General features: G+C 43.1%; 1 protein-coding gene across 1 annotated transcript in view; it reads left to right on the top strand.

The window, feature by feature from the left end:
- The first annotated feature begins 2,412 nt into the window (after positions 1 to 2,412).
- The window catches only part of HSPA4 (heat shock protein family A (Hsp70) member 4), a 30,124-nt gene continuing 19,968 nt past the window's right edge, over positions 2,413 to 12,568 (top strand). Inside the window, exons 1-5 of the mRNA XM_081900795.1 lie at positions 2,413 to 2,927; positions 9,522 to 9,579; positions 10,504 to 10,644; positions 10,889 to 11,011; positions 12,130 to 12,229. Coding sequence (XP_081756921.1) covers positions 2,821 to 2,927; positions 9,522 to 9,579; positions 10,504 to 10,644; positions 10,889 to 11,011; positions 12,130 to 12,229 — 529 coding nt within the window. The 5' untranslated portion in view covers positions 2,413 to 2,820. The remainder of the gene's footprint in view (positions 2,928 to 9,521; positions 9,580 to 10,503; positions 10,645 to 10,888; positions 11,012 to 12,129; positions 12,230 to 12,568) is intronic.

Below are 12,568 nucleotides of genomic sequence, written 5' to 3'. Positions count from 1 at the left end.
GCCTTTTCCAGAGACTTGTCTGGCACCTTCTTTGCTTTCTTTTAGGTACAGCACAAAACCTAGTTTATCCTCCCAGGCTTTCAAGATATTTTAGGCATTTTAAAATATTGCTGATCGTGTGGCTTTATCTGCTGGCTGTTTTTATTGGGTGGTTGTTTCTTAAATGAATTTCCATGGTAGGGTTCAGATCTGAATCATTTGCCATAAAAGTGCTCTCCTTAGTGTGTTACTAGCATGTTTAAGCTGCAGTTTCCAGCTTGCAACAGTTGCTTCATTTAAGTTCCCTGACAAAAGACTCCATCTTTTTGAATGAATATTGTTCCTCCAACAACAACTGCCAACATTTGATACAAGTTATATAGGTTGGGGGGGGGAACCTCCCTAAACCATAGAAATTAATACAACCATACCTTGGAAGTCGAATAGAATCCATTTGACTTCCAAAACCAAAGCACGGCTTATGATTGGCTGCAGGAAGCTCCTGCAGCCTATCGGAAGCCACGGAAGCCATGCCAAACATTTGGCTACCAAATATTGTTCAAAAATCAGAATACTCACTTCCGGGTTTCAATCATTTGGAAACCAGTTGGTTTGGGAGCCAAGGCGTTTGAGATCCAAGGTACGACTGTACATGGTAGGATTGTGACTAATTGGGACATGAAGAGAGAAATACAAGTTGGAGAGGAATTCCTGCTCTAGCCTATGCCAAACAACCTGGCAAAGCAAAGGCCATTAAGAAACAATAGAGGGTCATTGAGGGCCATTGGTACTGCAAGAAAACTGTCCTTCCCTGCTGTCCTGAGGTGTGAACAGAGGCAGGAGATTTGGAAGGTTGCCAGCATAACTGGACATGATGTCAGTGGAAGAGTTTGGGGCCTTTATGTAAATATGGCTTGCAACCATATAGCAAAAAGGGGCCATGAGAATTCAGTGGTGAGGAAAATAAAGTATTTGTACACTCAGATGCGGGGACGCAGGTGGCGCTGTGGGTTAAAGCCTCAGTGCCTAGGACTTGCCGATCGAAAGGTCGGCGGTTCGAATCCCTGCGGCGGGGTGCGCTCCCGCTGCTCGGTCCCAGCGCCTGCCAACCTAGCAGTTCGAAAGCACCTCCGGGTGCAAGTAGATAAATAGGGACCGCTTACCAGCGGGAAGGTAAACGGCGTTTCCGTGTGCAGCTCTGGCTCACCAGAGCAGTGATGTCACGCTGGCCACGTGACCAGGAAGTGTCTTCGGACAGCGCTGGCCCCTGGCCTCTTGAGTGAGATGGGCGCACAACCCCAGAGTCTGTCAAGACTGGCTCTTACGGGCAGGGGTACCTTTACCTTTACCTTACACTCAGGTGGATTCTTCTTCCAGCGCCAGGGCTGGCACTGAAAACCCACTCTGGTGTGCATTTTATAAGTTTTGAGGGCCAGATTCTACCCCCCCATCAGTTTTGAAATGAGCATTTTGGAAAGTGTAGGTACTGGGGAGATCCTTGTGGAGAACTGCACTGCTGCAACAGAAGCCCAGAAACAGATATGAAGGAATTCCAGCACACTTGTGAGGCAAAGGCTAGCAGTGGGAAACATTTTTCAGCTTTGGGACCACATTCCCTTCTGTTCAATCTTCTGAGCTCGGAATGGCAGTGGTGGGCGTGGCCAGGGCCAAAAGTGGGTGGAGCAAGAAATGTTATAGAATAGGCTAGTTTCCATACATCCCCCTTTCTAGCCTCCATCCAGCAAACAAGAAACTTTCCAGCCAGGCCCAAAACACCTGGGAGTGCAAAGCAGGGTCAGTGAAGGGTGTGGCCTGGGTCAGATAATTCCTCCTGCCCTTCCCGCCCCCTCCAGTAAACAAACTGTGAGTGTTTTAGGCTGAAGGGATGGCGCCGCCTGGGAGCACATTCGTAGTCTGGGTGCTGGAGAGTTCGGAGGAAGGTGTGAACTATGCTCCAATCAGCGACCAGTCAATTGACTGGTTGGGTTGTTAGTTGCTTTGGGTTGCCCTGGGCAAGATAACACGACTAACAAATTACATAAATAAAATAAAATACCGACTGAGAAGCTGCCATATATTGAGTTAGTTCGATAGACCACTGGGTCCATCTAGTTCAGTCCTGTCTACACTGAACTCCCCTGGTTTCAGGCACAGACGACATCAGGGATCGAACTCGGCACACAAGAACCTTTTTCATACAAACCACAAACCCCCACCGCTGAGCTACGGGGTCCGGGCGCGCCCCACCCCGCGCAGCAAGTGACGAACGGAGCGTGCGCAAGAGCTGCTTGGGGGAGGGGGCTTTCGGAGTGTCCCACCCCCTCCCGCCTGCCTTACCCTGGCTCCCTCCCACAGCAGCCGCTAGGGGGGCGGAGCCACAGAGCTTATAGACTACGTACGTGCGTGCGTTGCGTGTGAGAGCAGGACTGCGCGCGCACCGCGGGTACCCGCAGAAATGGGAATCTCGCGAGACGCTTTCCCGCCTCCCCTTCCTCTGGACGGGACAGGATCTTTCGAGATCTCTCTCTCTCTTTCTCTCCCCGGCTGCCTCTTGTAGCGCCCGCCCTCCTGCCCTCCCTTCCCCCTCCTCACGAGGAGGCAGCCACAGCCGCGCGCGCCGCTGCCGCCGCCACTCATTTAAAACTGCCCGAGCGGCCGCTCTGTGAAGCGAACCGAGAGGCTGAGGAGGAGGAAGACGGGACCTGTCCCTGTCCCTGGCCTGCCTAGCCGGCCCTCGCGGCGAGCTTCCTCCCTTCCCTCGGGGGCCCCTCAGGCCGCCTCGCTCCGTCTCCGCCGCCTTCGCCCCCTTTCGCCGCCGCCCTCTCCCCCCTCAGGCTCAGCATGTCGGTGGTGGGCATCGACGTGGGCTTCCAGAGCTGCTATGTGGCCGTGGCCCGAGCGGGAGGCATCGAGACCATCGCCAACGAGTACAGCGACCGCTGCACCCCGTGAGTAACGGCGGGGAGGGAGGGCGGGCGAGTGTCGGGGGGACGGACGACGACGACGAATGGGGAGAAGGGCTTCCTGGGGGCGGCGGCGTGGGAGAGGCTCCGGGGAGGGAAGCAGCGCAGTTGCGGCTAACTTGTCATGCCGGATCATCCGAAGGAGCCAAGTATGCGGGGCCTAGAGGAAAGGGCCGGCTCTCATCCAGATCCCTTCCCCTCCCCGCCCTCCTTTGTTGAGGTGGGGAGAGTCTTTGCGACACCTTTTTTTTTCCCCGCAAAGAAAAAAGGGAAGAAAGCGGAGGCTAAAGGTTTAATCTATGAGTAAGAGTAAGACGAGCCCCTGCGCCGAGGAGGAGGAGGAAGTACCTTTCTCTTCCCCACCCCTTTCCTTCCCCACGTGCGTGCGCTCGGGGAGAAAGATGGTGCATTAATGGTTGGAGGCGTCCAGCCGGGGGAATCTGCGCTACCGCTTTGCGCAGAGGGGGCCAACCGGGAGGAGGCGGGATCTCGTGCTCTGCGTTCATGGGGTTGCAAAATGCAGCCTATGTCGAAGAGGCATTCGTTGTTTGTTTCGGGAATATAGTTCTGTGTTGCTCCCATATTTTCCTTTGCTATTCTTGTGTGTCTGCTTTAAATACCTGAAACCATCTGTGAGTTGATAATTGACCTGCTTTAGGACTTGTAAATTCTCCCCATAAGGATGGCTTTCTCAAATGGTATGTACACTATATCTCTGCATGGTGCTGACTTGTGGTTCCTTCTGTTGTCAGCTGTGACAGCAGAAGCCAAAATTTCTGCCTATGTATTTGGGTGAAGAGCTGAGAGGCTTGTGTTAAAAACCACAGCTAAAGCTCTCCCCAAAAAGGTGAGGCAGCAAAACACATGCATTATTGGGAAATAAAATTGCTTGCTGAAGCCAGCAGTTCTCAGCTGATATGAATTCTGAGTTTGCTTGTTTGGTCGCATTCTCTTGTTGTATTTTTGGGATAGTTTTCTTATGCACCACACACAAACTTCTAAATCAAATAGTATGACAGTACAGTGCTTTTTTATTGAAAACTCACCAAAGTGTCACAAGCTTGATTTTCAGAGTGGTCCCAATAAAGGCGTGTCCCATTATGGTATTTTAATCAACCAACATGGCTGCTTTTCTTTTTATTGTCTGGTGAATATCTCAACACCAACCAAGGTCAAGAATGCCTGTGTTCCTTTGGGAGGAAGGGTAAGATATAAATTGATGCAGAATTCGGCAACCAGGTTGTTTACCGGGGCAAGACAGTTTGAGCATATTACACCAATCATGCCCCGACTTTACTGGCTGTCAGTGAGTTTCTGGGCCCAATTCAAAACGCTGGTTTTGACCTATAGAACCATAAATGGCTCAGGACAACAATACCTCAAAGACTGCCTCTCCCCATATGAATGGGTATGGATCCAGGGGTCATCATCTGAGGCATTCTTCGTTTGCCTCCCCCATGAAAAGTCCATTGGGTGATAACATGAGTACAGTGGCTCCCCTTTTGAGGAATGCTCTGCCAGGGGACGTTCTCCTGGTGCCTTCATTATACAGCTTTAGGTTCCAGGCAAGAACATTCTTCTTCAACCAGGCCTTTTGCTGACATCCTATATCCTTGGAAGGTGTTGCTGGCAGCATTGGCAACGCCCATTGTTCTAGGTGCATTTTGTGACGGAATTTCATTAATGTGAGAAGTTTCTGAGCTCTGGGTGCAGTACTGAGCCTAAGATTTCAGATTAAAACTGACACTGCTGGAACAAAAGAAGGACCTTTTTCTGCCTCCCCACATCCAGCTACTCTCTGAGGACTGGAGAAGGGACCCTCATAAGAATATTAGGGGGGCAGGCAGGGGAAGTATGGTTTTGGTTTTTGCAGTCTTCAGATGAGGACTAGACCATGTGAAAAATGAAGATAAGATTTTAGCTGCAGTTCATTCATTATCAGCTTTGTAGTCTTGTTATATAAAAAGTGCCCCTAGACATTCTGTTGTGGCACCCATAACCTAGGTTAAGGTGCCAATTAGCTTTCATATCTCAGTTTTTAACACTGGTTGCTGGTTTGTTTTGTTTTTATGTATTTTATGTTTTTAAATAGGTCAGTATTAACCCTATATTGCAGATATTAGTTGTGAGTGAGTTAGTGAGAATTGACTTGCCTACATAGTAAGCCTGCAACTGAGGTGAATTTTGAAATTGTGACTGTGGCTCACATCAGCTCTTGGTACCAACGTTTTAGAACTTGCTAAAAATTGGTTTTTTATCCCATGGGAGGCCAGTTGTACATGGAAGCTAAACTTTCAGATTGTCAAATAGATTGTCTTAACTACAGTACTTAGTGAACCAGGAACAGGTATACAGGCAACTCCCTGTTGGCGCGGGGATTATGTTCTGAGTCACTACGTGTGTCAGCCAGTGTTTGAAATTAGCCAGGTAGCTATCGGCCACTTGCTGCCAAGTGAAGATGCCTGGGTGCTATGGTGGCACATGACCTGACATCTCCACCATCTGGAGGTGCATTCCTAGGGATCATTGGAACTTGATAGTTTTCACACACTAATACCACATCCTGTAGAATTCTATCAGTTATAGTAATCTGCACAATCATAATAAATTTCAGGAACCAAAATGCTTTTTTCTGTGCAGCCTGAGAGGGAGTAGTGAACAACATTATAGTTACAGTAATTTTTGTAGCTTGTCTTCACTTACCCCAGCCCACTACCCTGCTCACAGTTGTGAAGAACATTCATACATTATAAATGGTCAGTGTCATCATTAAGAAAAAGAGGTAGGAATAAGCCAATATTTATGTGGACTGTCCCTGGATAAAGTGACTTTTCTTCAAGTTTTCAAAGTTCTTAACCTAGCTCAAGGTTGTCATCTCAGCTAGCCAGATGTTTAACTGATAATCAATCAGTCAGTCAGTCCATCATTTGAAAATGCCCCCAGATGGCAACTAGACATTCCATTTTGGCAACTGTAACTTGGTTTAAGGAGCCATTTGGCCATATATATATATATATATATGAGTTTTTAACGCTGCACCTGAGCCTCAAGTGACAGCAAAGGATCCAGGAGTACCCCAAGCTACGTACCCACTCCTTCAGAGGGGGCGTAACCCCATCAAGAGCAGGTGACCTCAAATCCATCCGGTCTAGGAAACCACCTGCTAACAGTGCCTCAGTCTTATTGGGATTGAGCTTCAGTTTGTTGGTCTCATTGTAATGGAAATGATGTATCAAGGAACCTAAGAACTTTAAAAGTCTTGTATTCATTTACTTATTTCTGAGACTTGTATCCTGTCATTCAGTGTCTGATATATATTCTGAGGGTGGCATACAAAATAAATGCAAGTAAGTTGCTATTAAGCCTTTCTAAAACTGGTTTTTGCAATTAAATTTGCACTTTCTGGTAATCTTTTGAATTCCTAACACTTAAATTGTGGTGAGGAATGGCCTAAATTTCAAGCAAAACAAGGAGAAAGACAATCCACATGCAATTTGCTTGAAACAAACTATTCTTAAAGTAGGGAAGAAAAGTTAACATCTGATAAGTTGTGATTTATGAACAGTTGAGAGCAATATAGTGTTACCTTAGTTTCTGGGTGATGTCAATGCTTTTTTATGGTTTCTGTTTTTATTGCCTTTTATAGTGCACTTGAGGCACTGCTAATGTTGCATAGTCTATTTGAGTTTGCTACCAAGATGGAGATTGCTGTCTGCCTGGAATTGCTGTTACCAAAATGATGGTGCTATGGCGCTATTTTCAAGAGCTAATTTGTGTTTAGGCACAATTTTATTCTAGGATCTCCTTTTGTGAGATACTGTATCCGTCTCAGTACACTATTTAAAGGGGTTTGGATGTGTCTCATTGTGTCTACATCATACCCTCTGACCACAGTTTGCATGGTGGTCTCTGTGATTAGGGCTGTCGTTGTGTGTTACTACACCCTTAGTAAGCTAGTAAAAAAATGCTGTTTTTAATGGGCTTATTTACAAGGCTAATGTACTACAGGCTCCCCCCCCCTTTAGCATAATTGATTTGTGCACGACCGCCTATATGCGCAGTGCCAGGAAATAATTAAATGATTTGATTCAAACCTTAAAATGGTGGAAGAGAGCTGGAGAGTTCTTATGGTGCATGAGGAGAACCTTTCCCGGAGCCCAAAGAGGACATCAGTGAGGACAGAGGAAGCCCCCAAAAGGAGGCACAGTGGGGCTTTGTTTACACTGCCCAGCCTCCCTTCCTAACAGCTGGTGTGTGGGGTAGTGCAGCAGCATGGCCTCCCGCTGGCCCCAAAGCTTCAATTCCTGTTGTCGGTATTTGTGGATACAGTATTTTTGGTATGGATTGAAGAGAGACAGATAGGGTTTTTAAAGGGTGTTTAGAGGGTGCTGCCCATACAATTTCACTTATGTGTTTGGGGTCCTGGAATATAACCTCCACTAAGTGGGGTGTCGTCTGTATTTGTCTAGAAGGAACCTTTACTCACCCTGTCCAGATGCAAGACTGGTGCATGTTTAATGTCATCATGGCCTTTGCTGTTAGTCTGACATTGTAGGTTTACCCTGAGAAACTGGTTGGTAGAGGAACTCATTTCTTTTGTAAATACTAGCATTAGTTTGTAAAACTTGACATGTACAGGAAAAGTATTTTGAATATGTTAGTAAATATGTAGTGATGAAGTAAAAATGGTTAGAAACATATTAACTAAAGTAATGTCATGAATACCAGAAAAAAAATTGCATGGGCTCAAAATGCATGTATACAGAACAGACCTTCTGTTTTACATCTAAAGGTTTTTTCCAACAATTATTGAGTCATGCAAGTTATAAATAAAAAGTGCTTTGTTTGCTTGGAACACAGGGGCAGTTCTGGCAAGTGAGGTGTATTCATAGCAGTAAGTTGCATGGTTGTCATTAAAATTGATGACAAAACACCCTGCCATTTTGGAAGAAGTTGTGCATAGGTTAGTTCAAAGGTGTCATAAAATCAAATCTCATCAGATAGTGATTTATCCATGACAACTGAGTTATTGTCAGCTCTTCCACCCACAGCCCACCTCCTACTGATCTAGTACAGAACACTGGATTCGTGTGTCCTTCTTATGCATTAGGCCAGATATAATTTGGGACAGGCCCATGAAATCCCAAACCACTCCAGACATAGTCGCCTTGCCATGTATGTTGAAGTCCCCCAAGGCCAAAAGCCCCCAAGGCTTGGCCAGGGAGACTGTTATGCAGCAACATAGGTGTGGTATCCTTAACAGAATCTCAGTCCGGTTAACATATCCTTGCCTGACACATCCACTGCCATAGCCATATTCTGCATCGTATTACCTGTATAATTACTGTACATGTCCTTGTAATGGCTTGATATTCATTTCCCTTTGAAATGAATCCCCAATTCAGTGGACCTAACTAACTTGATTTTGACTTTAAGAGCCAATCACTAAAATAGCATAAAAAGCAATATAAATAAGTATGGTATCATTGTTCAAGAATATGCAGATAGTGGCCTAAATGTTTACCCATGAAAAGTGTTGCACCCTGGGAATCGCTCAATTGAACGATATAAATAAATTTCCTTTATTTTGAATATTTGTATCATAATAAAGCTATATCTAGTTTAAGGGGGGTTGAGTGGATTTACTATTCTGTAGCATCAAACATAGTATTATATTAAAATGCAGTGTGTCAGTAGCAAGCAGTGTGTTTAAAATCAGGGATTATTGCCTTAGTCTGATTGATAAATTTTAGAGGGCCATTAATCTGTGTACTTGATAGTTTATAAACAACAGGCAGCACAGTCTTGCTATTTTGCAAAATTATTTTTCAGTATTCTTGTGATTTCAATGTTTGAAATAGTCTAATGAAGCAACATCTTTCTACACAGGAACCAATAGTGTTGATATTAACTTGGCTTCACCAGATGGGGCTTTTCTGTCCCTGTTACTTCAGCACTCCCCCAATCTTCAGGAATAGATTTTTGGGTAACCCATGGGAATGGTGTGGGGGAATCCACCCTTGGTCAAACAGAAGGGGAATTTAGGTTCCAAACTGATAATGCAATGAATAATCGTTATAATATGCTTGCTTTAGCAGTAAAAGTTCATCCCTGAAAAAAAGGAGACAATAACAGCTTAGAAGAAAGTTGTGGGTGGATTGTGTTAATATTTTAATTCAGAATAAATGCATTCATAAGAAGTAGATGTCAAGGAAATAAACAACTATCTGATTTTTAGAAGACATCTGAAGGCAGCCCTGCATCGGGAAGTTTTTATTGTTTGATGTTGTATGTTTTGAAATATGCTGTGAGCTGCCCAGAGTGGCTGAGGAAACCCAGCCAGATGGGTAGGGTATAAATAATAAAAATATAATTATTATTAGTGGTTATATTCCATAGAAGTGATCTATTGGTGTCAATTTTAACTTTACCTAGCTGATAGAAAACATCTTACAAAAGATCTGGTATTAAAGCAGATATTTGTAAATGGATCCCTTTGATTATAATGTTTTCACATCAGGATAAATTGATTTATTTTCAACCTGTGTCTTATAACTGAACTTGTTCTTCTCATTGTAGGTCATGTATCTCCTTTGGACCCAAGAATCGTTCAATTGGAGCTGCAGCTAAAAGCCAAGTAAGGATTTTTTTTGTATTTGGAAATAATTAATAGAATCACCAATATAATAACTAGGACAGTAGTAACCCACCCCCCCAGCAAAAATACTGAAAGCAGAATTTCATAATGCAATATTATTAAATATTTTCTGCTGACTGTTTTGATTTGACTTTTTAATGTGTGTGTATGCTGTATGCACTCTGTACTGTACTGTATAGCTGTGTTGCATGTCATGATTAACTGGCTGGGGCTGATGGAAGTTGGAGCCTAAAATACCTGGAGGACACCAGGTTGGTGAAGACTGATATACAAGATAAATTAAAGAATGTGCCTGCTCTTGTTAGGGCAGTGCTAGGGGCCAGAGTTGCTCTGGGAGCTTAAGGAGTTATTGAACCCTTTCCCCACTGAGAAACACTAGTTGTGGCTACTAACTTTTGGCAGATGATTTGGCCTGCTTTCTGAGCTAAAGCAGGAGAATTGAGATCTCTGTGCTCACCAGTGCTGGAGCATAGTGCCCAGTTCTGTGATCAAATTACTAGAGAATTCAAATAGAATAAATCTCATTATTTTACTGATAGAAAGTAAATGTAAATTTCCTGAGAAGCATGTTAATAGAATTATCAGGAATATGCACAGCTGTCAACTTTTCTTGCGAGGAATCCTATTCAGAATAAGGGAATTTCCCTTTAAAAAAGGGAAACATTGACAGCTATGAATGTGTAAGGGTAGTATCTTTTATATGCCACTTCCAGTAGATTTTCAAATGGTTATTGCTGGCTTCTGATTGCTTTTGTGATATCCCCCCCCCCCAGGAAATTCACTTGTTGCTTTATATATAACATGAAAGAACAAATTAGCTATAAAGTATGATTCATCAGGAAGTATTAGAAATCTTCTATGTTACAAGATGAAACTAAACTTTTTTGGGTTGTTTTTTTAAAGGTAATTTCAAATGCAAAGAATACGGTACAAGGTTTTAAAAGATTTCATGGCCGTGCATTTTCGGATCCCTTTGTTCAAGATGAAAAAGCAAAGCTTGCTTATGAACTTGTCCAGCTTCCCTCACACTCAGCTGGCATCAAGGTGAGTTGGAATGTATGTGTGCATTCAAACACACATATAAATATGCACATTATAGTGCCCCCTCCACGCGGTGATGTTTGATAGAAGTAAAAACAGTAGAATCCTTTTGGAAAATATCGAAAAACAGATATGGATGTGGTTTACTTCCTTTAGATGTTATTCTGATCAACACTAGAAATGCTTAGGGCTTTCTTGAATGTTGCAACATTAAAATGTCTTTGCTTTGTTTTATATTTCCACTAAGGTTATGTATATGGAAGAAGAACGAAATTTCACCATAGAGCAGATGACAGGAATGCTGCTCACTAAACTAAAAGAAACTGCAGAGAACGCGCTTAAGAAACCTGTAGTTGACTGTGTTGTATCTGTAAGTAGACAATATTTGCCTTAGTTTCTGTATGGATCTTTGGTAAATGGAAAGAGTATAATGGAATTTCAATCAAATTGAATGGGCACTTTGTCTCTCTGAATTTGGTTAACATGAAAATCTCCTAACTAGATTTTAATTCCTGTTATTTTAGGAATCTTTAGTTTTCTCTAAGTTGCAACCAGATTTCTTCATTCTACTTAAGAGTACAATTAGGCAAATATTTGATCTAGCAAACCATTGTTTAAGTTATCACATCTCGTCTAACATTATTGATAAGAGTTCATCTGAGACTCATCAGTGTTGGACAAGATGACTCACCTTCATTACGTAACAGTAATAGTAGGGGAAGACGAGGTGTCATTTACAAGTTTACAATTGGTCTGCAGATATGGTAGGGGCAGTTGAATTGCAGCTGGAGCTTCTGGGAAAGGCAAAGGAGTGAAAATGCATTTTGTCCTTTCAAAGCTATGTGGAGGTCTGCAGGCTCTCTGCTTTTCTGGTGTTAGGACCTCTCAGCAAGGGCAAAGCCAAAGCTAGCCTTTAATTTTCCAGCTTAGAGCTGGAAGGGGGATGTTATGCTATGGAATTCACATACCCCAAGTTTAAGTTTGGAATTTCAGAAGTGCAGCATGTAGTCAAGTACAAAACTTACATGGAAGGAGGGTCCTTGTCCAAATGTTTGGCTTCCAAGAGCTGCCAAACTCTGTGAACCTCTGCTTAATATTGCAGCTTCAGTCAATATTATTCTGGAAAGCAACCTGTGTGATCTCACCCTGTAGTAAAGAAGTGGGTTTGTTTGGGGTTTTTAAAAGTTAAGTATTGGTATGTTTTACTAATGAAAAAGTATTATTATTTATTAAATTTGTATACTGTCCTTCATCTGAAGATCACAAGACAGTTCATAATATAAAAATAAAAACAGAGAACATAAAATACATAATAAAACAAACAAACAAACCAATAACCCCCTCCCACAAACACATTATAATGTGTTACTGTTACTGTAAACTGCAGTTTAGTTTAAAAATATGTACCCCAGAATTTGAAAAACTTTTTGTTAGACTTTGTTTTGGAAAATTAGTTGCTGTGAAAATACGCTTTTGTCTCTCTTTTAGGTTCCTTGTTTCTATACAGATGCAGAGCGGAGATCTGTGATGGATGCTACACAAATTGCTGGACTCAACTGCTTGCGATTAATTAATGAAACTACAGCAGGTGACTACTTAATTGTAATAAATACAGTGTGATGGTTGTTCCCATAAAGCTTAAGTAATTCAGGTTCTTTTGTATTAGGTTTGAAGGATTCACCTGCTTTATTGTTGGTGTTGAAGGGTGAAATCATTTCCAGACACTGGCTGAAAACTTTAATTTTTGACTTGGGGCTGGCTCACACATGAATGAACATCACTTGCTTACTCAACTTTTTATGGCTATTTCTGTAGAAAGGTTTTGAGTTGGCACTGGGTAAAATGAAAGTTCTGTCTGGTAATAAAGCTTTGATAGCTTATTCATACATGGTCATCACTTGATGACAGTCAATGCAAGGTGAGCATT

Source organism: Podarcis melisellensis (assembly GCF_964234715.1).
Source record: "Podarcis melisellensis genome assembly, chromosome: 2".
NCBI lineage: Eukaryota > Metazoa > Chordata > Lepidosauria > Squamata > Lacertidae > Podarcis > Podarcis melisellensis.
Note: the sequence above shows the minus strand (reverse complement) of the source record. Positions and strands in the feature narration are given on the sequence as shown.